Source organism: Rana temporaria, chromosome 1 (assembly GCF_905171775.1).
Source record: "Rana temporaria chromosome 1, aRanTem1.1, whole genome shotgun sequence".
NCBI classification, from domain to species: domain Eukaryota; kingdom Metazoa; phylum Chordata; class Amphibia; order Anura; family Ranidae; genus Rana; species Rana temporaria.
The window spans coordinates 440,637,130-440,664,919 of record NC_053489.1 but is presented as its reverse complement, the minus strand read 5'-3'; the positions used below and the strand labels follow the sequence as shown (position 1 = coordinate 440,664,919).

Sequence of the window (27,790 nt, the reverse complement as noted above, 5' to 3'; positions counted from 1 at the left end):
GTTTCTCTGGTCACCATTATTGGCTGCTGTTTTTCTGACCTGTCACCTACTGTTTCTTTGTGATTTATGAATTCTGTGCCAGTGCACCTCCATCAAGCACATTTTTTTCCTCTGTATTCATAATTTGTATTGACCAGTATTACATAGAGCCCAGTCTTCAGAAAATACTCTTGTTACCTTGGGACACAAATCTGACTAACAATAGACCAATGGAAAACCACAAACAGGGTTCTTCACATTGCATACAAATACCACAACTGAATGAAAACAAGGCAAGCACCTAAGACCCCAACATGGACAACCATACTAGGAGTTTCATCCATTTAAAGGGCTGGTATACCTAACATATAAAGTTGACTGATGTAGAAGAATTAATGTTATCATTTACGTATATATATATTCATAAAAGGAACCAAGACTGGATAAAAAACTGAGAGATCTCTAAATGTGTTAAACTAATGCCCTGTACACACGATCGGTCCATCCGATGAAAACGGTCTGATGGATTTTTCTATCAATTATCCGATGAAGCTGACTGATGATCAGTCATCCGATGAAGCTGACTGATGATCAGTCGTGCCTACACACCATCAGTTAAAAAAACAATTGTGTCAGAACGCGGTGACGTAAAACACAACGACGTGCTGAAAAAAACGAAGTTCAATGCTTCCAAGCATGCGTCGACTTGATTCTGAGCATGGGTGGATTTTTAACCGATGGACGTGCCTACAGACGATCATTTTTTTCTATCAGTTAGGTATCCATCAGATAATTTTAAAACAAGTTCCTAATTTTTTAACAGATGGATAAATAACCGATGGGGCCCACACACGATCAGTTTAGTCTTAAGGAAACGGTCCATCAGACCGTTTTCATCAGACAAACCAATTGTGTGTACGCGGCATCAGCCTTAAAGCGGGGGTTCACCCGAAAAAATGTTTTTAACATTAGATTGAGGCTAATTACGGGAAGCAGAATCGGGTGGTTTTTTTTAAATCAATGCAGTACTTACTGTTTTAGAGATAGATGTTCTCCGCCGCTTCTGGGTATGGTCCTTGGGACTGGGCGTTCCTATTTGATTGACAGCCTTCCGACGGTCGCATACAGCGCGTCACGAGTTGCCAAACGTCGGTGCGGCTCTATACGGCGCCTGCGCACCGACGTTCGGCTACTTTCGGAAACTCGTGACACGGTGTATGCGCAGCCCATACCCGGAAGCCACGGAGAACATCTATCTCTAAAACGGTAAGTACTGCATTGATTTAAAAAAAAAACCCGATTCTGCTTCCCGTAATTAGCCTCAATCTAATGTTAAAAATTGATTTTTTGGGTGAACCTCCACTTTAAGTCCAATACTCTAATGGCAAGAACTATAGGTTGAAGAAAGCTCACCAGAAATTATGAGAATTATTATTCTATAAAATTCAAATTTCAATTACAACTTTTTCTTTTTAGTTTAGATAGAGTAGGGAAGGGATGGAATCCCTGTTATGTTGTAGGGATCTGTGTTCCCACTGGAGAAAATTTCCTTCACTTCCATTCACAACAGGAAGTCATGGGGTGGCCTTTCCAGTGGGGGCATAGACTGCAACAAAATAGGGTGGCATTATAAGCTCTGTCTGGTTAAGGCAGTGGTAAACTGGTCCGCCGTGAATCAGAATAGACACAAGGGTAATAAGTTAAGATACCACAATGCACATCCCTATATGGTTTCCCCCCAAAAAAATCTTATTATAACTGGTATTTTGTTTACCATCTGTTTTGTGCAGCCCGGCAGTAGCCTGGGCCATATTGGGCCTTTTGCATCCAGCCTGCTAATGCTTCTATAGTGATGGCCCATAATCTCAAGCATGCAGAGTATGAAGTAACCAAAACTCTTTTTCATCCTTAGTCCAGACCATCCCAGTTCCAGCTATACCTGCTTTACGTCTAATGCAAGGTAATATAAAAGGGAAGATCTGTGCAAGGATACCTGTAGCTAGCAAGGATAAAATTTACTTAGATAAAATAAAAGTTACTTAGTGCCTAAGTAACAAACCCTGTGACAAGGCTAGTCACATGGGGTGTGACCGAGGATCAGCACACTTGCGATATTGCAATGCAATATTGATGGAACAGCAGGGGGCCATTTTAACTGACAGCACACAGATCATGCTGTGGATGATGAACAAATTGCACATGCGCTGGTGATGTCATTAAAAAAATAAATCAGGCTACATCCGCACCGCACCGCCTTCCCCGTAAGTCGGACCGTGGGTCCCGCAGACTCGATCGTTGCGGGAATCACCACGATCATCTCCCCGCTCTGACTAGTGACAATGACACTGATCTTGGCTCTGTGTACTCGGAGCAGAGATCAGTGTCATGTGACACAGAGTCCACTCCCCCTACAGTAAGAAACACTATGCAGGGAACACTTAACCCCTACAGTGCCACCTAGTGTTTAACCCCTTCACTGCCAGTGTCATTTTCACATTAACCAGTGCATTTTTATAGCACTGTTCGCTGTGAAAATGACAAAGTGTCAAAAGTGTGTCAAAAAGTGTCCGATGTGTCCGTCATAATGTCGCAGCCACAAAAAAAAAATCACTGATCGCCACCATTACTAGTAAAAAAAAATGTTTTTTTATAAAAATGCCATAAAACTATCCCCTATTTTGTAGATGCTATAACTTTTGCGCAAACCAATCAATAAACGCTTATTGCAATTTTTTCCCCAAAAATATGTAGAAGAATACGTATCGGCCTAAACTGAGAAAAACATTTTTTTTAGATTTAAAAATAAAAACCGCAGAGGTGATCAAATACCACCAAAAGAAATCTCTATTTGTGGGAAAAAAAGGACGTTAATTTTGTTTGGGAGCCACGTTGCACGACCGCGCAATTGTCAGTTACAGCGACGCAGTGCCGAATCGCAAAAAGTGGCCTGGTCTTTGACCACCCAAATGGTCCGGGGCTGAAGTGGTTAAGTGTTGAAAGCATTACAGGTAATACAAAAAGAAAAAAAAACATATAAGTATCTTGTAACAGCAAAATAACAAAACACTCATATACCTAGAGTGAGTACAGAGCGGGGCAAGAGAGGTCATTGCTTAGAAAACATAACAAACAATATATGCAATAATCTTTTGCCAAGTACGGCCGAAGAAACATTAGGAAAATCCAGGGATTTAGTAGGCATAAGACCCATGAGAGTGGGAGAGAGAGAGAGAGCTGTGTATGATGTCATAAGCCTAGGCTAATGACCAGACAAGAAACAGGAAGTGTGCCTTATAAGGTATCTACTGGCAGGGAAAAAAAATGATTTACCATCCAAAGTTAAAACAACAAGGGCAGAGGATTTAATAGATGAAATAATTACTGAAGGTCTGCATTAAAGAATAAAATGTATACTTTTTATCTAAACTGGCACCAATTATAGTAGAAAAAAGTGTTGTTTTGTTTTTGTTCTTGCCTATAGTTTGCTTAGGAAATAATTTTTGCAAGACAGTATCACCAAAATAAGCTTTATTTATCCTAATATATATATATATATATATATATATATATATATATATATATATATATATATATATATATATGCAGTGTTTGCTTTGTAATAATATATTTATTGTTGAATAAACAGTAGTATAGCAGAAATGTAAAAATGTCTCTGGTTGATAGGGGGTATACAGATATGAGAGCTGAAATGGTTAAAATAGCTTGACAATAAGACTGCCTGCAAAAATAGATGGGTCATTTTACACTGTAGTCAGAGAGCTATGAAACTTACAGGATCATCAGTTAATCAGCACAGGTTATGTGCCATCACATCCACCCAAGCATCACAACTATCCCTCATTTGTTCTAAGACAAACACAGGGAGGCCTCTTACCAAAGCAATAGTTTTGAGTATTTTCCAGTATTCTTGTCTAGCATTTATATTATTTATATAATATAATAATAGCAAGCTAGGAGGTTTACAGAAATTGGTATTCACAGGTTATCAGTGGGCACAGCAGAATGGCATGAGAATTAGAGACGGTATATTTACAGCATCATAAACTAGGTCAACATTGTTCTGGGAAGTGCATACAATGTGTGTGATATATTGATATTTTGTTTCTACCTTTAGTAGAGTGAAGGTATGATTTTGAAAGAAGTTGGGAAAAAAGGAATGCAAACCTATGACTTTAACGTAAATTTACCAACAGTACTTAAGCAAGCAATAGTTCAAAAGCAGTGAGGTGGCAGTCACTGGAGCTGGGGAGCAAATGTTTGTGGAAGAAGATCTGCGGGCAGGGGAGAAGTGACTTGAGCTGTCAGGGATTCCCAAAGTGAACTGCCCAGGATAGGAAGCTGCTGGGGGGTTGTGTGCAAGGGGAATAAGGAAGCGACAGGGAGAACAACATAAAGTGGAAAATATTGGGATGTGTCTAGGGGATATCATTGCAGAACACGAGGTGTCCTTTGGGGATTGGACTTAAATCAGAGATTGCAGAACAAGAGGTGTCCTTTGGGGATTGGACTTAAATCACAGATTGCAGAACAAGAGGTGTCCTTTGGGGATTGGACTTAAATCAGAGATTGCAGAATAAGAGGTGTCTTTTGGAGATTGGACTTAAATCTGTGGGCCAGATTCTCAAAAGAGTTACGACGGTGTATCTCAGGAAACACCGTCATATCTCTGTTTTTGGCCCCGGGTATCTATGCGAGTGATTCCTAGAATCATTTTCGCATAGATACGGCCAAGATCCGACAGGTGTAAGTCACTTACACCGTCGGATCTTAGATGTAATTCGACGCTGGCCGCTTGGTGGCGTTTACGTTCAGTTCTCATTTGACTATGCAAATGAGCCTGCTACGCCGATTCCCCAACGAATTTGCGTCGCGTAGTCGTCATTTACGTAGTTTCCGTAAGCATAAGGTTACCCCTGCTATATGAGGGGTAACCTTACGCCAGTCCGCCGTATGCCATGTTAAGTATGGCGTCGGGTCAGCGTCGTCTTTTTCCGTCGGTTACGTCGTTTTACTAAGTCGTCCGCGAATACGACTTTATGTCAATGACGCTCACGTCGGCGTCATTGACGTTTTCCGTCGTGAGCTGGAGCATGCGCACTGGGCTCTTTTTCTGCCCAGCGCATGCGCAGTTCGATCGGCGCGGGGGTGCGCTTAATTTGAATACAAGCCGCCCCCTTTGAATTACGCGGCCATACGCCGGGCCATTTACACTACGCCGCCGCAAATTACGGAGCAAGTGCTTTGAGAATACGGCACTTGCTCCTGTAAGTTGCGGTGGCGTGGTGTAAATGGCTTACACTACGCCAACGCCGATTCTTTCAGAATCTGGCCCAGAGATTGCAGAACAAGAGGTGTCTTTTGGGGATTGGACTTAAATCAGAGATTGCAGAACAAGAGGTGTCTTTTGGGGATTGGACTTAAATCAGAGATGGCAGAACAAGAGGTGTCCTTCGGGGATTGGACTCAAACTAGAGAGATGGTGTTCTTGGTGACTTGCTGGGGAAGGGGTGGGAAGAAAGTAAGAAAGAAAGAAAGATAGAGAAATAAAGAAAGAAAGATAGAGAGAAAAAAAGAAAGAAAGAAGAGAAATCACTGGTGCAGAAAGCATCCACCAGTGGCAAAACCAACTTTCACTTAAGACATTATCCTCAATTCAAAAGGGAAACTGTGCTGAGAAAACTAAACTCAGCCTTTATATTATTAAAGATTAAAATGTTTTATAGTTTCACTTTAAGTTGTCTTTGCCATCCCCTGCAACGTGTATATTAGACTCCTGGTGATATTCATTTGATTTTTCTTTCTACTGTGCTCTTCTGCTTTTGATATTTGATTTGATATTTGTTCCTCCTATATGACGTATCATTATGTACTCAGTTTATTGAACAAACAATTACAGTGCACGGTATGACACTACAAAAATTAATTAGAATACAGAGCAACTGGTGTTATCCCTGGTGCTAGCAAAGATGGATGTACCAGTAACTTAACACATTTCTTCCTAACCAGTACTGTTAAAAGAAAACATGTACAGACAGTCCCCTATTTACAAACACCTGACTTACAAATGACTCGTACTTACAAACGGATGGAGACAACAGGAAGTGAGAGGAAATCTACCCCTAGGAAGGGAAATTCTTTCCGGTAAGGCCTCGTACAGACGAGAGGATATCCGATGGAAACGGTCCGCCGGACCGTTTCCATCGGACATTTCTCCTCCGGATTTTGATCTGATGGCTGTACACACCATCAGATCAAAATCCCCGCGGAAAACACCGTCGCCGCAACGATGACACGGTGACGTGCGCGACCCTGGAAGGTAAATACTTCCACGCATGCGTCGAATCACTTCGACGCATGCGAGGGATGGGGATCGGGCGGACTTATCCGGTGAGTCTATACAGACGACCGGATAAGTCCGAAGGACAGGATTCCAGCGGATAGATTTCTTAGCATGCTAAGAAATTTTTATCCGCTGGAAATCCGTCGGCTGGACAAATGTCCGCTGGAAAATTTTTATCCGCTGGAAATCCGTCGGCTGGACAAATGTCCGCTGGAAAATGTCCGCTCGGGCCTACACACGACCGGATCTGTCCGCTGGAACTGATCCGCGGATAAATCTCAGCGGACAGATCCGGTCGTGTGTACAGGGCCTCAGAGTTCATATGGGAAAAAGGTGTCTCCACTGATGCTTTATCACCAGTTCCCAAATAACCCCAAATTTTCAAAATTCAATTGTCATTGGGACAGGAAGTGAGGTGAAATATTCTGAACAGGGGTACAGACAGCAAAACAAATGTTACAGGGGTGATAACCCTTCCCTATGTTATCCAAAAAGCTTAAACATAGATTTTTTGGCTGGAGATACACTTAAAAAATGTACCTGTTCCAACTTACAAACAGATTCAATTTAAGAACAAGCCTACAGTTCCTATCTTGTTTGTAAACCGGGGACCACCTGTATTAAAATAAAAACGTAGCTCACAACCTCTCATTTAAAAATGTTTTTTTTTTTCTGTTTTGCTGATGTATTGGTCTGAATGGTGTATGAGTCAATGACTCACAATTAGATTGCAGATGTGGAGTTCTGATTTACTCTTACTTCAGTGGCTTCACACTTGCTTTACACAGCAAACGTACTGAGACCGAAGACAGCCAAGCAACTAGCATTTGCAGCATAAAATAGACTCATTATCGCCCTCGAATTTTCCACTCGAATTTTGAGGGCTGGCGAGGAGCTGGGCTGCCTAGAATGTATGGGGGTTAACGAGCACCGCCGGTGGAGTTGATGGGGAGCTGTTCTCCCAGTGAGGAGGCGGGGCTGTGTGTGATGGCGAGCAGGGTGGAGATAATTGTAATGCAAGCTGTAACAGCGTGTTATTCGTGCTCTGCAATCCCGTGGCTCTCCTCTTCCTTCAGTCATGATTCGGCCGCCCTCTCACTTCCTGGCGAGGCTGCAATTTGGGGGAAACAGTGAGGCTGCAATGGAGGCACAGTGAGGCTGCAATTTGGGGCACAGTGAGGCTGCAATTTGGGGCACAGTGAGGCTGCCATTTGGGGCACAGTGAGGCTGCAATTTGGAGCACAGTGAGGCTGCGATGGGGGCACAGTGAGGCTGCTATTTTTTTAGGCACAGTGAGGCTGCAATGGTGAGGCTGCAATGATGGGCACGGTGAGGCTGCAATGATTTTAAAGAGAAGTATGTGAATTTTTTTCCCCCATATTCATACTTACCTAGGAGGATGCAGCATTGAACTGATGCTGCATCTGTCCCCTTCCACCTCTTTACTGAGAACTGAGCCATCGAATATCGCAGATGGCTCGGTTCTCTCAGCTCCCCGAGCAGAGGCTGCTGCCTGTCAATCACTATGTCTCCTTATCTGCTCCTCCATGCTCATTGGAGCACTGAGCTGTGGAGCGGCTCGCTGAGAGGCTGAGACAGCAATCAGAGATGGCCATCAGTCCAGGCACCTGGCGGATCCAGACTTCCAAAGTCGGGATGACGCAGTGCCTGGACTAATCTGTGTGAAGTGAATGGCTCACAGGAGTGCAAAATAAATTGCACTCCTGTGACCCGTAGAAGAAGCCCAGGCAAATTAGCTGAAGCTGGACTTCTCCTTTAAAGCAAATTTGGTTTGCAAGATATAAACTGTTATATAACCCATTATAGTCAAGGTGCCCCTAGCTTTTTTTTCCACCTGCTCTAGTCCTGCCTAAGATACAGGATTACTGGACAGAAATAATAACTTTTTTACATGATGTCATAGGTTTCCTGGTACAACTAGAACCTTCGCTTTGCCTGCTGGATCCTCCTGAGTCTTTTTAGTTCAATTTTTTTTCTGAGGTATTGTAACTGGCAAGAAGCTGATAGCTAAGAAGTAGATTTGAGCTGGGGTCCTTACCTTACAACAAAGGAAAGCAGAGAATAATAAAAATGCTTCCATATACTGTAAGAAACTAATCTAATGCTGCGTACACACGATAGGTTAGTCTGATGAAAACGGTCTGATGGACCGTTTTCATCAGACCAAACCGATCGTGTGTGGGCCCCATTGGTTATTTATCCATAGGTTAAAAAAATAGGAACTTGTTTTAAAATTATCTGATGGATAAAAAACCTATAGAAAAAAACGATCGTCTGTCCATCGGTTAAAAATACACGCATGCTCAGAATCAAGTCGACGCATGCTTGGAAGCATTGAACTTCGTTTTTTTCAGCACGTCGTTGTGTTTTACGTCACCGCGTTCTGACACATTCGGTTTTTTAACTGATGGTGTGTAGGCACGACTGATCATCAGTCAGCTTCATCGGATAACTGATGGAAAAATCCATCAGACCGTTTTCATCAGACTAACCTCTCGTGTGTACAGGGCATAAGACCACAGAGGTTGCCTGAAACAATTCAAGAAAATTTGGGGTATGTCAGAAAAGAATCTTCCACGGTCTGTTAGATGCAGATCCGACTAAATTTTGAAAAGTGGTTCTTATGTATTTAGGTCCAGATTTGTGATCTTTTATGTCTAAGAATACTCAAATATCCCTATATTTGAGATAAGCTATCGCACAGAACTTTCGGTTTTGTTTTTCATAGTTTCTCAACTAATTATAATTATATGGTTTTTGCTATATTATTGTGCACTATCCTGTGAATAGTGTATGATTAGGTCTCTCATTAATTTATCTTCAGCAATTTGATAACTTTCAATTGTCTATGTAATACATTCCTTTAGTTTATGCTATATTGCAGAGACCTTGTCTTATCTACTCCTTTGACTGAATATGTACAGCATGTCCTTGCCTGCATTAGTGTTGTTCATGTCCATTTCAATACTATTAAAAACTCTTTTGGATTAAAAAAAAATATGTTGACCTATTCGTACACTTGCATTGAGAGGAGGAGCAATAGGTACAACCAATGGCATAGGTCATTTACAGCATTTTAGTAACTGACTCAGCAGTGGGGCCAAAGAACAGCCCAGAGGACACCACATTCAGGTTTAGAATTAAACACATAAAAAAAAAATAAGATACACATACAAACCCCCAATCATTGTACTTAAAAGTGCATTAAAGTGCACCAAACAATGTTACGTGCTGAAATGTACAACTTGCAGATAACTTGATTCACTAAATCATTTAGTAAGAGCCACAATGCTGTAACTCTGTTAATAGGACAATTACGTAGGATTAAAATTTAGGTTAAAGGAACCAGGCAGAGCAATAACTAGAAATTAGAAACAGCAGCAGAGTAATGATCAAAAATTAGATACCAGATCCATGCTCAGAACAAAGTCACCAAAAAAATTAAGAAGGCCAGCTCATCATCTGTGTTACCAAAACTCGCTGTGCCAAAACTAAGGATGCATTTACACTGTTCAGCTCAATCATGCCCAAGTTTAATTGTCCCCCTCTTCACCCCCCCCCCCTGCTTGTCTGCACTTACACTGGGCTATAAGCAAGTGTTCCCAGGCACACTTATATCATTACCTCTGCCTACCAGACCACAGTGATGTCATCTATGTAGAGTTCTGAGCTCAGACACGGTTTGTGAGAACTGAACTGTGCCAGGGACCACCTCCTCCAGGAGGATATGCTTTATCATTCCTAAACATGGTTCCCGAACTCACACAGCACAAATGAACCAGACCAAGGTGTGAACCGTGCCCAAGGATGGTTATGCCTGTGTGAGTGCACCCTAAATTACCAGAGCCATGTCGTAGGATCCAAATTATGAAAAAGGAGCCTAGTGACAAAGGATTAATGATGCTATGGTAGGCAACCGGTGGCTGTTAGAGGAGGAGGTAGTGTCACACTCTGACAAATAGCTTTGTTTCAGCCAACAGGCTAAATAAATCCTCCGAAAAATTTAAGAAATGCAGTGCCCTGAGCTATGACTGTAAAACTATCTGTGGGCACAGGCAAAGTATACGGCTGTACTACACAAGCAATTTTTAGGCTGTCTGTGGAAACATCTTGGTTTACTGGCCTGACCTTCTCAGTGACTAAATTCAAATGGCTATGTGTTATAGTGATATCAACATACAAATAAAAATGCCAAAAAAGATTGATTCTTCTACATTCGTTTTTTCATCATTTTTTATTACTATCTCTGCTAAAGATACAATCAATGCAATTGAAGACAGCAAGGCATATGAAATCAGTGACATTTAAAAAAAAAAGTATAATTGTGTGTTCATTTCATAATAAATTACTGAAATTCCTTTTAAACATCACCTTTCTCACATGCTAATATAACATTTTAAGGATTTCTGAAATGTTCTATGTAGCAATATGCAGCAATGCCTTGGTCCTTCATGGCACACAGTGTTTTTGTATGTCTGTTCATAACAGATTGGGCACACGCCAGACTGGTGGACCCTAAGATGGTGACCTTTGCAAGATCTTGGACCCATTCCATAGCTTTGTTTAGGTGCCAAGCTGGATTCATTTGAAACTCAGGGTAGATATTCAGTTTATTGCACTGGGAAATCCACAAGAGCATATGAACACATTTTATGGTATGATTGAGGCCACTGCATGGGCCTGGGGCCTTGATCTTGTGGGGGATTTCACATTTAAAACTATGTACAGCACTTTGACATCGTAGGTTTGTGCTCTCATAAAGGCTTGTGCCAGACATTTTGCTGCTCATTCTCAAAAAAACAAAGTGAATTGCCATGAAAAGATACTCTGTTTTTTGTAGGGCCAGTTCTCCCTATTGTGCTGCATTGTAAGAGAAGTCCTGAAGGCAGTACTTTCAGGGTGTTTGCCTGTGGTTCCCTATTCAGTTAGCTTAATGTTCAAAAACACATGACAACAAGTTGAATTTATGGCTGCACAAAGAATGGTAACATTTCTTAAAACACCAATGCTTCACAGAAGTGTGTAAGTCCCAAAAAAACATTTCAATGTTTTGGGGACTTGAAGAACCATATTCTTTAATTGCCTTTATAAAAGGGTCATACAAAGCACTGAAATATACTGTATATAGTGCTGGCTTTCTTTGTACATGATGAAACACAGTTCCAAGGTATGTCCTCTGGACACCTATGAAGGGTGTTTTTTGCCAAAATAGTATGAATTAGATATTGACTTTAAAAATACATGTTAAAAACAAGTCAAAACATTACATTTAATCTTGCACAGTTGTATAGGCTCCTCCCCTGTACTGAAATTATTTACTCTGATTTCACTGTACTCTGTGAGCTTCTTACAGTGTGTATTAGAAGCTGCAAGTCAGATAGAGACCTCAATTTTCTGGACCTCCAACATTATCTAGCCATTTCCTCCAAAGTCCAAATATCTCGGGCCCACCCCATTTATTTGATGTCAGTTCAGGCTCAACATGTGGGCAGGCATTACTTAAGATAGTAAAATGCAATCTGCGTAGAAACACTCAGTCTTTAGGGTTACATCCAACCTACAAGGGATTTTGATATTTGCATAGGTCAGGTCATTTCCAAGGTCAGCCCACAACATGCATTACAGACTGAAGGATCTAGGAAGAAGTACTGCGACAGGGTACTGTGATGTTTTCAGGAAGCTTTTACATCATCCTATCGGGCCCTCCCACCAGCAATCATCTGCCAGCTTGCATAAGGAAGTACAGAAACCCAGTGATGACAGCACTGGATCTAAAATAGTACGTAATGAAAACAGAAAGGTTTAATTTAAATATTTGATTAGCTTGTTGATGGTAAAGAGGTGAAAGCAGGGTAAGCAAAATAAAGGCAGAATAAACTTCAGCTTCCTTTATGAAGGACAAAGTGGTACATGCCATTCCTCTTGCTATCCCTATGAATAGAGGCTATATGTTATTTGCTTTCAAATTTCAAACTCACTTTTAATCTTACTTTCTTCATCCTTCATTTTCCTATTGACAAAATGATTTATTTTTGTATCAGATGACCAAACTAATATAAAAAAATTATAATTTCAGAAATTCTTGAAAACACAGGCAATGTCATAGTATTCAGCCACACTAAATAGACTGGAAAGCCAACAAGAAGTTAATTTTTACACAAAGTTTTCACAGCTGCTATCTAAAAATTTATGGAAAGCTGTAACATGATAGAAGGAGCAATAATGAGCTTATAAAAAAATTCTATGCACAGTTACTATTTGACAGGGTAGCAGGAGAAATGTCATGGGTCACTACAATAAACTAAGTAGTTGTATTGATCAGCTGCTCACCAGACTGGTAAAGGGTCTGAACCAGACTGAGAAAAACAGATTTGTTTCATATAAGCTTTCTGACTTTGTGTTTTAAAATCCAAGTGAAAAGGGAAATGTACAACTTTCTTCTTATATTTTACTGTGCAGATGTTTATTTACTAACCTAAATTTAATATCTATACCCAGTACTCATTTTGTTTGTAGAGCCAAATGTAAGCCCTCAAGCAAAAAGAAGATGTTGCATAAACAAAGTAACTATTAAAATGCCAAGAAGAGGAGGATGGATATGAGTTACAAAGTTTATTACATGCTGAAGACCACAACATAGTTGCTTACAGCATGTTCAGGTAATAAGTACTCTTTTATGTAAATGCGAGCTGCCATGTTTTGTTCTGTTTACATTAAACTGCAATTCTTTATTTTAATAATTTTTTTGTTTTGCTTTCACAGTTACATAGTTGGTACCAGTGTGGGTGTGGGTGTGTTTATGTCAATATCATTTCCCATATCCCTGTATATTGTGTTAGCTAAGCTTTTTGAAATTATCAACGCTTCCTGCTGACACCACCAATTGTGGAAGGGGGTTCAACATCCTCACTGCTCTGACAGTAAGGAACCCCCATGCAGTTTAAGTGTCTCAAGCATCCTCTCAATCGTCTCTTTTCCAGAGAGAATAAGTTTAATGCTTGTAGCCATTCTTTGTAACTGAATTCCTGAAGTCCTCGAGTCGCCTTATTAGTTTTGTTGCCCCCCTCTGGAATCTCTCCAGTGCCAGCGCATCCTTCCTAAGGACTTTTGATTAGAGCTGAATGGCATACTGAAGATGCGGCCATACCAGAGTTTTGTAAAGTGGTAGAATTATAGTTTTATCTCTACTCTTTTTAATGCATGCTAATATTCTGCTTGCTGCAGCTTAGCATTGCATGCCATTGCTGAGTCTGTGATCTACTAGGACCCCCATATCCTTTTCCTTCCTGGATTTCCCAAAGGTTCTCCCCCTAGCGAGTAACTTGTGTTCATATTTCATATTTCCTCTGGAAAAATTCATAAAATGTCAATATCAAAAAAACATTGGAAGATGTCTTCAGCATGATATACCTATTTTTAAAGTTGATCACATTTTAAGCAATTTGGAAATGACATAGCTGACTGGGGGCTCTCTCATGGACTCTCTATGGTAATGTAGTAATATTTAGTCAAGCAGGTGTCAGAATGGAAGTTTCTTTACTTGCCTGGCTTTTTAACTTGTGATTGCAAATAGCAACAACCCCCATCTCCCCAAATCCCCAACTCCCTGGCAAAACACAAGTAAGACCTTACTACAAAAATCTGTCCAGAACTGTATTTAATATTCAACATTATTTACAGTAAATATACACAGCATGCAAACTAGTGGCAGGCCTTGTAAAATGCTAAGAGTCCCTGTACTAGTTAAGATTAGGTTAAGATTATAATTCATTTAAGCAACAATCTCAATTAAACTGTAAAATATAATTTAAAATATCCAATATAATATTTGTGATTTAAAAATAACACTATTATATTATAATATGTAACGTAACTGTAATACATTTCATGACATGCCATGACTATATGAAATATAATACATCTGTCATTAGTATTTGACCTCCTTCTTACTTTTCTCACAAGTATATCAAAACTGTACATGTATCCAGAGGTATCATTTGCATCTGAAATCAGAGACAGTATGTCAAATATTTACAGCAGCTTTAATTGCAATCAGATCTATTTTTCTTCTGCTCTGTGAATAAAAGAGAGTGACCACTTTAAGGGTTTCAAAAGCAGAAGATCAGAATAGGATCGTAATCATTCTCCTATATGACCGGTGCAAAAAAACATCACAGCATCTCCAACAGTTCATCTCCTTATTTTACAGATACTCCGTGAAAGCACTTGAGATTTTAATCAGCACAATATTTTATGTCTCACTATCTATACCCAGAAGAATTGCTTGTCAACCCCCCTCCCTTTATCCTCTTAGGCTCCTAATTCAAGGATTTAGACAACGCTAACTTACGTTTTCCCGTCCTCTTGTCAATGGATGATGGAGATACCAGAAGCAATGCTCCAGAAGTCACACTGTCAAACAGCATGCAAATGTCTGAAGGGAACCTGTGCATTGAGAATTGTCTGTTCTGTATCTATTTCCTCTTACTGCTCACCACGCTGGCTGCAGCACTTTGCTAACTGCTGCTGAGGTGCTGCGTGTCCTGTGCAGATTGTTTCAGCCAGACAGAGTCGAGGCATAGAGCTTTAATCTCCTTTCATGACAAATTGTGGCAATCACATGTGCTGCACAATGCACACACACTCCACATGCTCTTCCAATCCTCAATATCGGATGAGTCACAAAGACAGAGGAAGCCTTGCTGAAGAGTGGACATGTAAAATACTTGTGTGGCTAGGAAACTGGAGTGCATTCAAATAAATCGTCCCCAGGAGTGAGGAACTTAACTGATCTATAAAGATTCATCTCCAGCATCAGATTGCCTATTAGGAGAAAGGAACATTCAGCAAGCACAGTGTGCGGCAAAGGTCCTCACTTTATTAAGCAGGTGAAGACGAGTAAAGGCACATTTACAAAAGCTGGTGCCGGCTAAAATTTCCAAAGATGAAGCAGAGCCAAAAAAAATGTGTATTTCATATAAGATTTGTATTCTTGTAATAGCAGTGGTGGTGGCAGCAAAGTGCAATGTTTTTGCAATAGAATAGATGTGCGTAGTATGTGTACTTGCAAGCATTGTTCCGAAAAACAATTTTCTAATGTTACCAAACAGCTGAATATCTTTATTTTTAAAAGATCAGGCCACAGTAAACAGACATTACAGTCTATGGTAGATGTTGGCAGGGTGGTACACCCACCATCTTATTTCTTAGTGACTGCTCCCCTAGTCCAAGCTCCCCTCATTTGACATTTTTTTGTTAATATCTAATTTACTGACTAGATTATTTCTCTTTCAAGATAGATTTAAGATAAAAAAACAAAACTTAAAAATGATTGTTCACATACTGTATTCAAATAATAACTTCATAACAACTGCTTTATTCCTATCTGCTGCCATATCATTAGGCAAACATCAGGCAGAACGACATTTATAATCTCAACAGCATGCTGTATACACAGTGCTTTCTCTTGTATGATGTCTGTTCTTACAACAGATGACATATCAGGATTATGTCATTTCTGATTCGTAGAGTTATCTTGTTTGCAGGTTGCTCACAGCCTAAGAGTCCATTCACACCAGCAGCATGAATTACTGTGTGGTTGTCGGTGAGCACTATGAAGGAACAGCGTGATGCATTGTAATAGCACATTGTGTTGTTTATGTTTTCTTTTATTTTATTATAACTTTATTGAAATGTCACAAAATGACATTTCATTCATATTTATGTCCTGGAGCATGTTGTGCTACTTTTTTCTTTGTACACCACACAGTGGTGTAAACTACTTGGACATAAGGACATAAGGCACATTTCCTTGTCAATGCATTTGAAATGCATTGGGCAAGCTACCCAGCACAGTTCAACACATATGGTGTGAAGGGTCCTAAAAGTGTTGATATGACTTTTGTGTTATATAACTTATTCTGAAGGGGTTGCTAACTGTCAGGACAGAATATTATTATTAAACAGGATTTATTTAGCGCTGACTGTTTATGCAGCGTTTTAGAACTTGAGGGTAGAGAGTAAAAAGACGTTAATACAGTAGGAATCAGAGAGCCCTGCTTGTTAGAGCTTACAATCTAAGAGAATATAAGAAATATCCAAGAGAAACATGTTAGCCATTGTACTTTCCACCATGAACCCAATACCACTTTAGCTGCAGACTGAGATGTGATAAGTGACTTAAAAGAAAGTATGGGTTTGGGGTTTTTTCCTTCATCACACTTACCTAGGTGGATGCAGCATCGGTCCAATGTTGCATCTGTCCCCCGGCATCTCTACACTGAGAACTGAGCGATCAAATATCACCAATGGCTCGGTTCTTACAAAATACTAATTATAACCTTATTCCTGTATTTAAGGTCTGAGTGGCAGTTTGGAAACATATTACATAGTACATAGGAGGGGGTGGGAAAAACAATACATTAGAGCCTATTTTTTTTAATATATGATACTAAACAGAGACATGTTAATCGCCATAATTCATTCACATAAATCATATATATATATATATATATATATATATATATCATGGCATTTTTTTTAATTCTCTAAGTATCTTATTCATGCAGCGCTATCGTGTGGTCAGATGATCTTTCCCTGTTCTCTGGCGTTTTCAGGGAAAGAAAAAGAACTACAGCAAGCGTGCCAGAGTTTTAAAGATTGGGTACATTTGGCTAATTAAGTGCACTCTTGCTGTAGTTCTTTTTCTGCACCATATTTATTTAGGTTACAGTGGCCACAACATAATTAAATGTGTTGGCATAAGGAGTTACAAAAAACTGAACAACTATTTTTTTTCATTTGGATAATCTTCAGAAAAAGATCATTGAGGGGGCTTCTATTACTGTGCTGATGTATGCTCTTTACAGTTTGAGTCTGTGTTGGGCAAGCACTGATTGGTGCTGTGTCAGTCACATGAAAAAAATCTAAAATCAGTTTCAGAAGAGCAATTCAAATTAGATTGAAAATATCAAATAAATGTTTTACCGCTCCCAATTGTTTTTATTGAACATCAAATCTGTATTTTTTGTGCATCAATATGGTGTAGGCAGAGTCAAATATGATTGACACTAGCTTTCATTTTGTTCAGATGGCATCTGCATCCAAGGTCCTTTGTTAGTGAATGTAATCAATCAGCATACTATATCCCGGCCCATAGTGTTTAGCAATAGGAGGACATAGAAGAGGAGGAGGAAGGGGAGTGTCATTTACCACTGTGTATATGCCCACATGTGTGACTCTATAGTCATGTAGGCTGCACAGATAAGAAAAAGGAGAACATGAAGAGCTTAGAAGTGAACTGAAATTGAGCATGCTCCATAGAGGACGCCATCTGGGCTATACTTCAACCTGCAGTGGAGACACAGAGAAACAGGGAATGACAGCTGTAGGCTGGATCAACCAGCTATATTTAATTCTACACAAATCTAAGGGCCAAATCCTCAGCCAGGCGGCGTAACTTAACTTTCAGCAGTTAAGTTACACTGACTTAAAGTTTCTACCTAAGTGCCTGATCCACAAAGCACTTACGTAAAAATTTCAAGCCGTGTAACTTAAGTGCCGCCGTCGTAAGGCGGTCCTCCTCTCCGGGGGGCGTTTACAATTTAAATGAGGCGCGCTCCCGCGCCGGCCGTACTGCGCATGCGTGTGACGTCATTTTCCCGACGTGCAGCGCGCGAACGTAATTGACGCCGGGCGGCTTTGTGGATTGCGACGGGACACTAAAGTTGCGACGGGTGAAAAAAAAGACGCGCCGGGAAAACAAATAATTTAAAAAAAAAATTACAGCGTCGCTCAGCATGCATTCCTGAGAGGGAGAACTCCATGCCAATTTTCACAGAAAAAAACGGCATGGGTTCCCCCCACAGGAGCATACCAGGCCCTTAGGTCTGTTATGTGTTGTAAGGAGACCCCCCCTCTGCCGAAAAATCGACGTAGGGGGTCCCCCTACAATCCATACCAGACCCGTATCCAAAGCACGCTACCCGGCCGGTCAGGAATGGGAGTGGGGACGAGCGAGCGCCCCCCCCCCCCCCTCCTGAGCCGTGCCAGGCCGCATGCCCTCAACATGGGGGGGTTGGGTGCTCTGGGGCAGGGGGGCGCACTGCGGGCCCCCCCACCCCAGAGCACCCTGTCCCCATGTTGATGAGGACAGGACCTCTTCCCGACAACCCTTGCCGTTGGTTGTCGGGGTATGCGGGCGGGGGCTTATCGGAATCTGGGAGTCCCCTTTAATAAGGGGGTCCCCAGATACCGGCCCCCCACCCTAAGTGAATGGATATGGGGTACATCGTACCCCTACCCATTCACCTGGAGGCAAAAAGTAAAAGTTATTAAACACACAACACAAGGGTGGGTACCTGCCGGAGCATGATGCCTATATAAATGGGATGCAAGACGCGCTCCATCATTGCAGCGACAAGAGGCGACGAGGCAACATCGGAAGAGGGGAGAAGAACAGAAGAGAAGACCCTGACGTCACAGAAGACCGCGCCGGCTGCCTGTTAGAAATTGAGCTAACACACAAAGATAGCAGGCAGCCAGCGCTGAAGAAGAAGGCACCGGACATCTGCAGAAGAACCGGGGTTCGCCGAGTCAACAGCGGAAGAGGGGAGAAGATGGAAGAAGCCCCCCGGAGTCCGGAGAAGCCCCCCCCCGGAGAGCGGAAGAAGAAACCCCCCCGGAGAGCGGAGAAGACCCCCGGAGAGTGGAAGAAGAAGCCCCCCCTGCTAATAGAGCTAATAAAGAAGACAGGGGGGGCATCCGGAGCAGAATAATAAATTATTTTAAAAACCCTTGTGTTGTGTGTTTAATAACTTTTACTTTTTGCCTACAGGTGAATGTACCCCATATCCATTCACTTAGGGTGGGGGGCCGGTATCTGGGGACCCCCTTATTAAAGGGGACTCCCAGATTCCGATAAGCCCCCGCCCGCATACCCCGACAACCAACGGCAAGGGTTGTCGGGAAGAGGTCCTGTCCTCATCAACATGGGGACAGGGTGCTCTGGGGTGGGGGGGCCCGCAGTGCGCCCCCCTGCCCCAGAGCAACCAACCCCCCCATGTTGAGGGCATGCGGCCTGGCACGGCTCAGGAGGGGGGGGGCGCTCGCTCGTCCCCACTCCCTTCCTGACCGGCCGGGTAGCGTGCTTTGGATACGGGTCTGGTATGGATTGTAGGGGGACCCCCTACGTCGATTTTTCGGCGGAGGGGGGGTCTCCTTACAACCCATAACAGACCTAGGGGCCTGGTATGCTCCTGGGGGGGAACCCATGCCGGTTTGGATTTTACAAATTGCCGTGGAGTTCTCCCTCGGGAATGCATACCAAATGCCGTCGCTTGAATGGGCCTTTACAAGGTGTGACTAACTTTACACTTTGTAAAAGCAGCCCTAGTTTTACACCAGGCAAACTAACACTTACGGCGAAAAAACTAGGCACAAAAGCTTTGAGGATCGCCCTAAGTGCTAATTTGCATACTAGAAGAGGCATTTCGACTTGAAATGCCCCCAGTGGCGGATGCGGTACTGCATCCTAAGATCCGGCAGTGTAAGTCCCTTACAGATGTCGGATCTTCTGCCTAACTTAGGAAAACTGCTTCTGAGGATCAGTTCCAAAGTTAGAACCAGAGATACGACGGCTTACGCCGGAGTATCTCTTTTGTGGATATGGCCCTAAGATTTTAGTGGCTTTGTGGGTATAAACTCTCTGTTATATAGCATGTAATAAGAGTCCTAGTCTGGATATTAACTTTAACTTACAAACTAAACTTGGACAACTAAAATAAAAATTATAACTAAATTAGCAGATTTGGAAAAATACTTGTTCAATCTTCTGCCTTCTTATTTCTTTGCAATATCTGTGGTACAGTATATACTGTTTATCGATATGTTTCAAAAGTAAAAAATATATCCATTGTGTTCCTTGAGCTATATTACAGACAGTGCTGACAATTTTAAGAACCATAGGTTCCGCTAAGCCATCTTATCACTATACCGTGGTCCTACCCTGCGTGGCATAGCATGTGTTTGACATGTTGACATGTTGTACTGCTTTTGTACCTGTATGTTATAAACGTGTCAAAAAGAATTGGAATGTAACAATTTATCTCCCCTTTTTTAACCCAGATAGTGTAAGCGAGAAGACTGCCGCAAGTCTTGAAATACATTAGACCTGCATCTACTACATAGTAGAGTTTTACTCAAAGGCTGAAAGACTATTTAATTTTTAAAGTGTAAGGTTTAGTACCCACAACCTATAACACTGACTTCTTCACTGTAAAAGGCTTAATGCATCCATCAAATAGAGATTCTATTTCACTTATAAGAACTGCTTTTTCAAGAGTCGTTGAGCTGATATGAACATCTTTTCAATTTCTACCTTGCTCCTTTACGTGGGTGCTTTGAGGACAGTTAAAGAAATCCAATATGCTGAGAGAACATGTGCGTGTTTGAGTCTTTCAGAATGTCTAAAATCTCACAAAGAAAGGAAACGGTTGACCTTTTTATTTCAACTTGTATCGCGCTTATTCTGGTCATTATAAATGATCCCTGTCTTGGTTTCCATCACATTAAGGTGGCTGAAGGCGAGCAATGTCACATACTCTACTCCATCTGTAAGAATGGGCTACAAAGTGCTGTATTTTAGCATTTTCAATAATGTTTTATAATACAAGGTATATCCCTTAGCTTGAAAAGGCCTGCTTAGAGATCAGTACAGCATGTTAAAGGTTGGGGAGTTTTTTTACCAATCAAAATGTTAAAAGAAACTTCAAAATCTTAATTATAGAAAAGATCCCTTTAGGTCCTAATGCATATGGAAAGCAACTCAGAAATATCTCCTTTTAAAAAGCAAACATATATAATGGAGAAGCAAATTCATTGCAAGTCAATGCATCTCAGAATTAAGCCATTTTTCTGTGAAAGTACATGCAAGCATGCTCTTTTGACTTCTGAGCCCAAAGTCATACCACATTTAAGGTGTATATGAGTCATAAGAAAGCCAGAAACATAATTATGGGGTCCTATTTGAACTTGTCCTTTGGTGATCCTTTGGCCAAGAGTCCTATTAGTGCAGGGGTGTCAAATGTAATTTCATCATTGGCCGTATCAGCCTTATGGTTGCCCTCAAAGGGCCGGTTGTATCTGTAAGACTAGATGTTAAGAGCAAACCCCCCCCCACCATCAGAATTCAAGGGTCCCCCACCCTATCTTACATTACAGTACACACCCCTTACCTTGTGCTGCTGCTGGAAAAAAGCTGGGGTGGAGCTGGGAAGCAGAAAGTGCAGGGCCTAGAGGAAAATCCAAGGAGGGCAGGAGTCAGCAGCTGGTGTCTGCTGAACGTTGAGACCAGGGGAAGCAGAGACAAGGTGATGATCTGTAGAAGTCCTGTCCTCCTCTCTACTGCCGACTGCTGAGATGGGGGGCAGCGACGAGGCTCTCTGTGGTTGCACGGAAAACTGCAGGATATGGCGGAGAAGTTCTGCCCTACTTTCTGCTGCCGACTGCGGTGACAAGGTGGCATTGGAGAGGAGGGGGTGCCATTTGAGGAGGAGAGGTGTGAGGGCCACATGAAATGGCCTGGAGGGCCACATTCAGCCCACAGGCCTTGTGTTTGACATATGTGTATTAGAGCAGTCTTTCTCTGTGTACGCCAAAAGAGAGTTGGTCTTAATTGGCTCCACTTTTGGAAGATACAAACTACCAATATTTTATTTTGAATTTGGCATAGGCATTGCGCCACAATGTAAAAGTGGTGCATTTTAGTACTACCTGAATTTGCTGCACGAGTCGCTGGCAAAGCCAAAAGTGCCACAGATGCTTCATGAATTCGACACTACACACATAAACGCCAGAAATGTAGCGCAGCAGTTTTATTGAATTCTCCTCAATGTCCGGCAGAGAAATATGGGGCTAATAGTGGCAGAGAGAAAAATGCCCCTGCATTGGTGGTGTCAGTGGAAGAAAAAAAAATTCCCCTGCATAAGTGATGTCACTGCAACAAAAAAGATGCTCTTGTGTCAGTGGAGGAAAACAAATGTCCCTTTTCCAGTGGTGTCACTGGAAAGAAAAAATGCCCCGGTAGAGCCATTTGTGTTCCTGTTAGATTCTGTTTGCAATCCTACTAGTTCAGGAAATCTGTTTAATCTTTGCAATTACCTGTGAATTACTGCAGGGGACATTCAAGTAGAATTGATCTAAATAGGCTACCTAGATTTCTGCAGCGCATTATAGAAGGAAAAATATTTTTCATTACTTTTACAGCTAAACTACCCAATAGTTTGTGCTAGTGTTGGCAGCGGGAGCGTGCTGCCTTGAGGCTGTCATCACTGATGACCCGGTTATGGACTTTAAAATGTTACCATTTATGGCAGGTATTCAATTTATGAAGAATATGCAACACCGCACATGTGTTTTAAAATTCTTGTTAAATTGTTTTACCATAGAAAAAAAAATTGTGATGATGATGATGATGCAAATAAATATCACGTAAACTACTAGAGGTGACTGTATGTTACCATTCAACATTACTGTCTCCATAACACTGTATAATTATGCACAGTGCATTCCATAGAACAATGCAGGTGGCAAGTCCATTGCATGACACTAAAAGCCTACAATGCAAGCTACAGTTTGAAATGGTACATTAGATGCAAATAATATATTTCTACTATTTATAGCATTTCAAACCTTGATATTGCCAAAAATACTTATACAACTTTATATGATACACATAAAGCCACACCAGCTTAAAATTTCACCAGACTTGATTTTGCAGTGAAACTGCTCATTTAAAAAATAAATAAAAAAAAGCCCTATAATTTCATATTGCAGCACTGCAAGGTGAAGTTAGAATAGAAACTTACAATGTGAAAAATACGCTTGCTAATACAGTAACTTAAAGTGGTTGTAAAGGCAGAAGGTTTCTTATCTTAATGTATTCTATGTATTAAGATAAAAAAAAAACGTTTGTGTGCCTCAGCCCCCCTTAATACTTACCTGAGCCCCCTTTTGATCCAGAATTGTTGCACGGGAGACTCAGCTGCCCCGGGACTCTTCTTCCTCATTGGCTGAGACAGAAGCAAATCGCCATTGGCTCTGGCTGCAGTTAATCAAAGTCAGTGAGCCAATGAGGAGAGAGAGGGGTGGGGCCAGGCCGTGGCACCATGTCTAAATGGACACAGGGAGCTGCGGCTGGATCAGAGTTCTAGCAGTAATGGCGAAGAACCGATGTATGTGCAATGGGGCCCTGGTCGCACAGCGATGACCTACCAGTTAGACACCATTAGCAGGTGGGGGGTATAAAAGATGGAGAGGACTGACCTCTGCTCCATTGTTAGGGGAGGTGGTTCCTATTCTTTTTTGCTTTGGGGTCTGTGGAAGTTATCCAGAATTGATATGCATGTGAGTACTATAAGAAGATATCTAGAGAGTTTGCTGGTAAAAAATAAATAAAAAAATAGATGCATTGAGTTTGATTTCTTTGTATCAATGGAACTTTTCTATTGTCGCCTCAATAACTCCGCTTTGAATGGAAGCTGAAATTATCTTTTCTTCCAGGATATATTAAAGCACTTTTGAATAGTTACTACCTGGGGTTTTCATATGTGCATTAACAGTAAATGGACAATCAATATATTTCCTACTGGAATATGACCCAGTGTTTAAATATATGCTAATAAGGAAAATGTTACCTTTACAAATATTATTCTTTTACCTAGAGTACCTTATCCAGAGCAGAAAGATACTCTGGTGTCCGTTTATGAAGCAGTGAAATTCGATTCACTGCTTCATTCGCCGGTATTCACAGTGGAGATTTTTCTCCTCTGTGTGCCAGTTTATGAAGCAGAGTAGATCTCTTCACCCTTGGAGGAGTGAATTGATCTACCAACGCTTCAAACAGTGGAGAACGACCCCTGATACTGAAATCTTGTGAGACTTTACGAGATTACAGTACCAGAAATTCACGAAAACACCAAGATGTCAGTTTATTTAGCAGTGATAAATTATCACTGCTCAGTACACGGACAGACAGCGTGGTTAATGCTAATAAAATTAAGAGACCCCTACATAATATATATATATATATACACACACACACATTATTTATACATGTGTGTAGCGCTCCGGTTACTTCATAGCTGGTGCTGCTTTAAATTTAGAGGGTGGTCAGAAATTTAGTTACCTCTGACAATGTTATTTTGGTCAAATTTGGGTCTCTGTTCCAGCCTAGGCTGTACTGTGAGTGACCACTATTGCTGCCTGGGGTGCCTCTACCACCCCAGGCCAAGGGTGGCAGCAGTTGAGTCAGGGCGTGTTGGGTGTTTTTCCTCAGCAGCCAATCAGTGAGCGTTGGTCGCCTCGCTATGCATGCTGGGGGAAGGTACTTAAGGGACAGACGTCATCAGTTTGCGGTCATCGATAGCGGGTCTGTCGTCCCACCACCCCCCGTGTCTGGCCCTCGTGGCCGGGGGTGCGTGTTCAAGTATTCCTGGCTCCAGGACCACGTTGGTCCGGGGTTGTAATCTACCTTGTAGGCCCAGAGGTCAGACTGGGTCTGCAGTTGCAGAGTGGTCCTGTGCTGTCCGTCCTGAGGGAGGAAGCCACCCGATGAAGAACCTGTCTGGGGGAATACCGAGCACGAAGCTGGTAACTTAGGAGAGGCCTTAGACTTCATCGAAGGACGCACCATTACTGAGAGGCTGGATGATGGTCGCCTGTCAGTTCTGAACTGATCAAAGTTTATTCAAGAGAGATCCGGGTGCTTAAGCCTGAGCTGAGAAGGATTCTGGACCGAAAATATATCCATCTTTGGGAAGGTCTGTGGCAGAGACTTTGCTAAAGTTCCGTGTGACACTCTGGCTGCTAGGCTGGTGAGAGAGGCCTATCCAGGTGCACAATACCCACTCTGGCTAGAGTTTGTTTCCGAACAAAGTTATACGCCTCAACCTACTACTTACTATTCTTCCTACCTCTTCTACTACTAGAACTTTTATCATTTTACCCCGTTGGGTAATAAAGCACAGAAAAAGACATCTAAATTGTGGACATTGCAGTTCTTCTCAGCTCTCATCGTACACCCTAGATGGCGGGGGGAATAGAGGTAACATGCCGCCCAAAACAAACCAGCAGCTCCTTCGGGGGTAGTGCTACATGTATATACACACACATTATATATACACATGTACACGTGTGAATTCTGACACAGATCACCAGTGAAGCACTGAGATCACAGATTCATAAACTGCCCATTACTGTGTCAGTCAATGAGACTTCTCACTGTGCAGAGATCATCGGCGGGAGAACATGTTCAAACACTTCTCCCCGGATTATCTCTGTTTCATAAACTGTTTATGGGCTGTGATCAGCGGCGATCCCTGGGGTCACTGCTGATCACTGCTTCATAAATGGACACCTCTGTGTATCCATTGGTCCCTATTAACATCAGGGTGTTTAATATGTAAGTGGTCTTAACAGAATATAGTGCGTAATATGATTTCTGGTAAAAAAAAAAAAAAAAAAAAAAAAAGGACTATATCATTGGTATCACATAGATAATTTTTACAGAATGATCATGATGTTTAAAAATCACATGCATGCCGATCGGGGTCCCCACTAAGTTATTCCAGAGGGTCTCTCCGCTGGAGCCCCAAAAATAGGAGAACCCAAATATAGAAGATCCTTCAGACTATTTGGCATGTATGGCATATATACAGCAAAAGGCTGGATACCTGTGTTGGCAGCTCTTTCAGGGATGGAATTGCAATGTTTAAATTGTATATGTTATATCCTTATGCAGGGGACAGAAGATTTTTAATAAGCATTTTGTGGTGCTATCTACATGTGGGTGTTGTGTGCTTTTAGAAGGATCCTGATAGTCTAATATAGATTGGTTATGTATGATCTTCTACGTAACATAGACAATAGATGTCCTGTAGTTCAAAGTGAAAACTAGGAACAATGTGAAATATTTGAAAAATAGGTGGGAAAGTTGCATACCTTTATGTATTTTTGCCCAGAGCTCTGGCTACATCTAAAGTTTCGACTTACAAAGTAGACACATGAATATGTTGTATGCAAAAGCTGTAAATCTGTGGGTTGGCATCCAAGCTTTACTCTACATGTTTTCTTATTTTTTATTAGATGAGCTGGTAAACAAAGTTCATTGTATGGATTCTGTTCAGATTATTGATTGACACTAATGGTTTATTAAGTGAGGGACATAAACCAATGACAAGTGAAAGGGTGGGGAACAAAAAGTCCAACAGTAAAAGTTGTTTACCAGAATAGATTTACTTGTGGTGTTACGCTCTGTTGCAAGTGAAACTAACATGCAGTCAACCAAGTTTGCAGAACAGCTGCACAAACATATTGCCTGGTCCAGAGTGTAATCATTCTACTTCCATTGCACAATAATGGATCACAGACTAAAATACACCATTTAAGTCCATGCAGTTGGCTTTAATCATTCACTTTTACTTTGTTTCTGTAACAAATTTGCCAGTGAGCGCCATAGTGCTAATTATATTACCATTGCCACTTGATTTTCTGGGGTTGAGCAAGATGTTTCATTATTACTTGAAACACAAACTAGTACACTTAAAGGTTTTTAAAGACTTTTTACACATTAAACAGGAATAAATATATATATATATATATATATATATATATATATATATATATATATATATATATATATATATATATATATATATATACTATATTACCAAAAGCATTGGGACACCTGCCTTTACACACACATGGACTTTAATGGCATCCCAGTCTTAGTCCGCAGGGTTCACTATTGTGTTGGCCCACCCTTTGCAGCTATAACAATTTTAACTCTTCTGAAAATACTGTCCACAAGGTTTAGGAATGTGTCGATGGGAATGTTTGACCATTCTTCCAGAACTGCATTTGTGAGGTCAGGCACTGATATTGGACAAAAAGGCCTGGCTTGCAGTCTCCGCTCTAATTCATCCCAAAGGTGTTCTATCAGATCGAGGTCTAGACTCTGTGCAGGCCAGTCAAGTTTCTCGACCCCCAAACTCCATCCATATCTTTATGTACCTTGCTTTGTGCACTGGTGTGCAGTCATGTTGGAACAGAAAGGGGCCATCCCCAAACTTTTCCCACACAGTTTGGAGCATGAATATGTCCAAAATTTCTTGGTATGCTGACACCTTATGAGCCCCCCTCACTGGAACTAAGGGGCCAAGCCCAGTCCCTGAAAAACAACCCAACATCATAATCCCCCCCCCCACACCATAATCCCCCCCTCTGCCAAATGATTTGGACCAGTGCGCAAAGCAATGGTCCATAAAGACCTGGATGAGCGAGTTTGGGGTGGAGGAACTAAACTGGTCTGCACAAAGTCCTGACCTCAATAGAACACCTTTGGAATGAGTTGAAAATACGTTTATTGGAAAT

General features: G+C 41.5%; 1 protein-coding gene across 2 annotated transcripts in view; it reads right to left on the bottom strand.

Annotated features, from left to right (window-relative positions):
• ARHGAP24 (Rho GTPase activating protein 24) overlaps positions 1 to 27,790 on the bottom strand; it is a 737,825-nt gene that overhangs the window by 669,889 nt on the left and 40,146 nt on the right. The window contains exon 1 of one of the 2 annotated variants that reach the window (XM_040326570.1): positions 14,712 to 14,895. The exons of the other annotated variant lie outside the window; for it this stretch is intronic. Within the exon in view, the coding sequence (XP_040182504.1) occupies positions 14,712 to 14,814 (103 nt within the window). The 5' untranslated portion in view covers positions 14,815 to 14,895. Of the gene's footprint in view, positions 1 to 14,711; positions 14,896 to 27,790 lie in introns of those variants that run through there. 2 annotated transcript variants of the gene reach the window in all.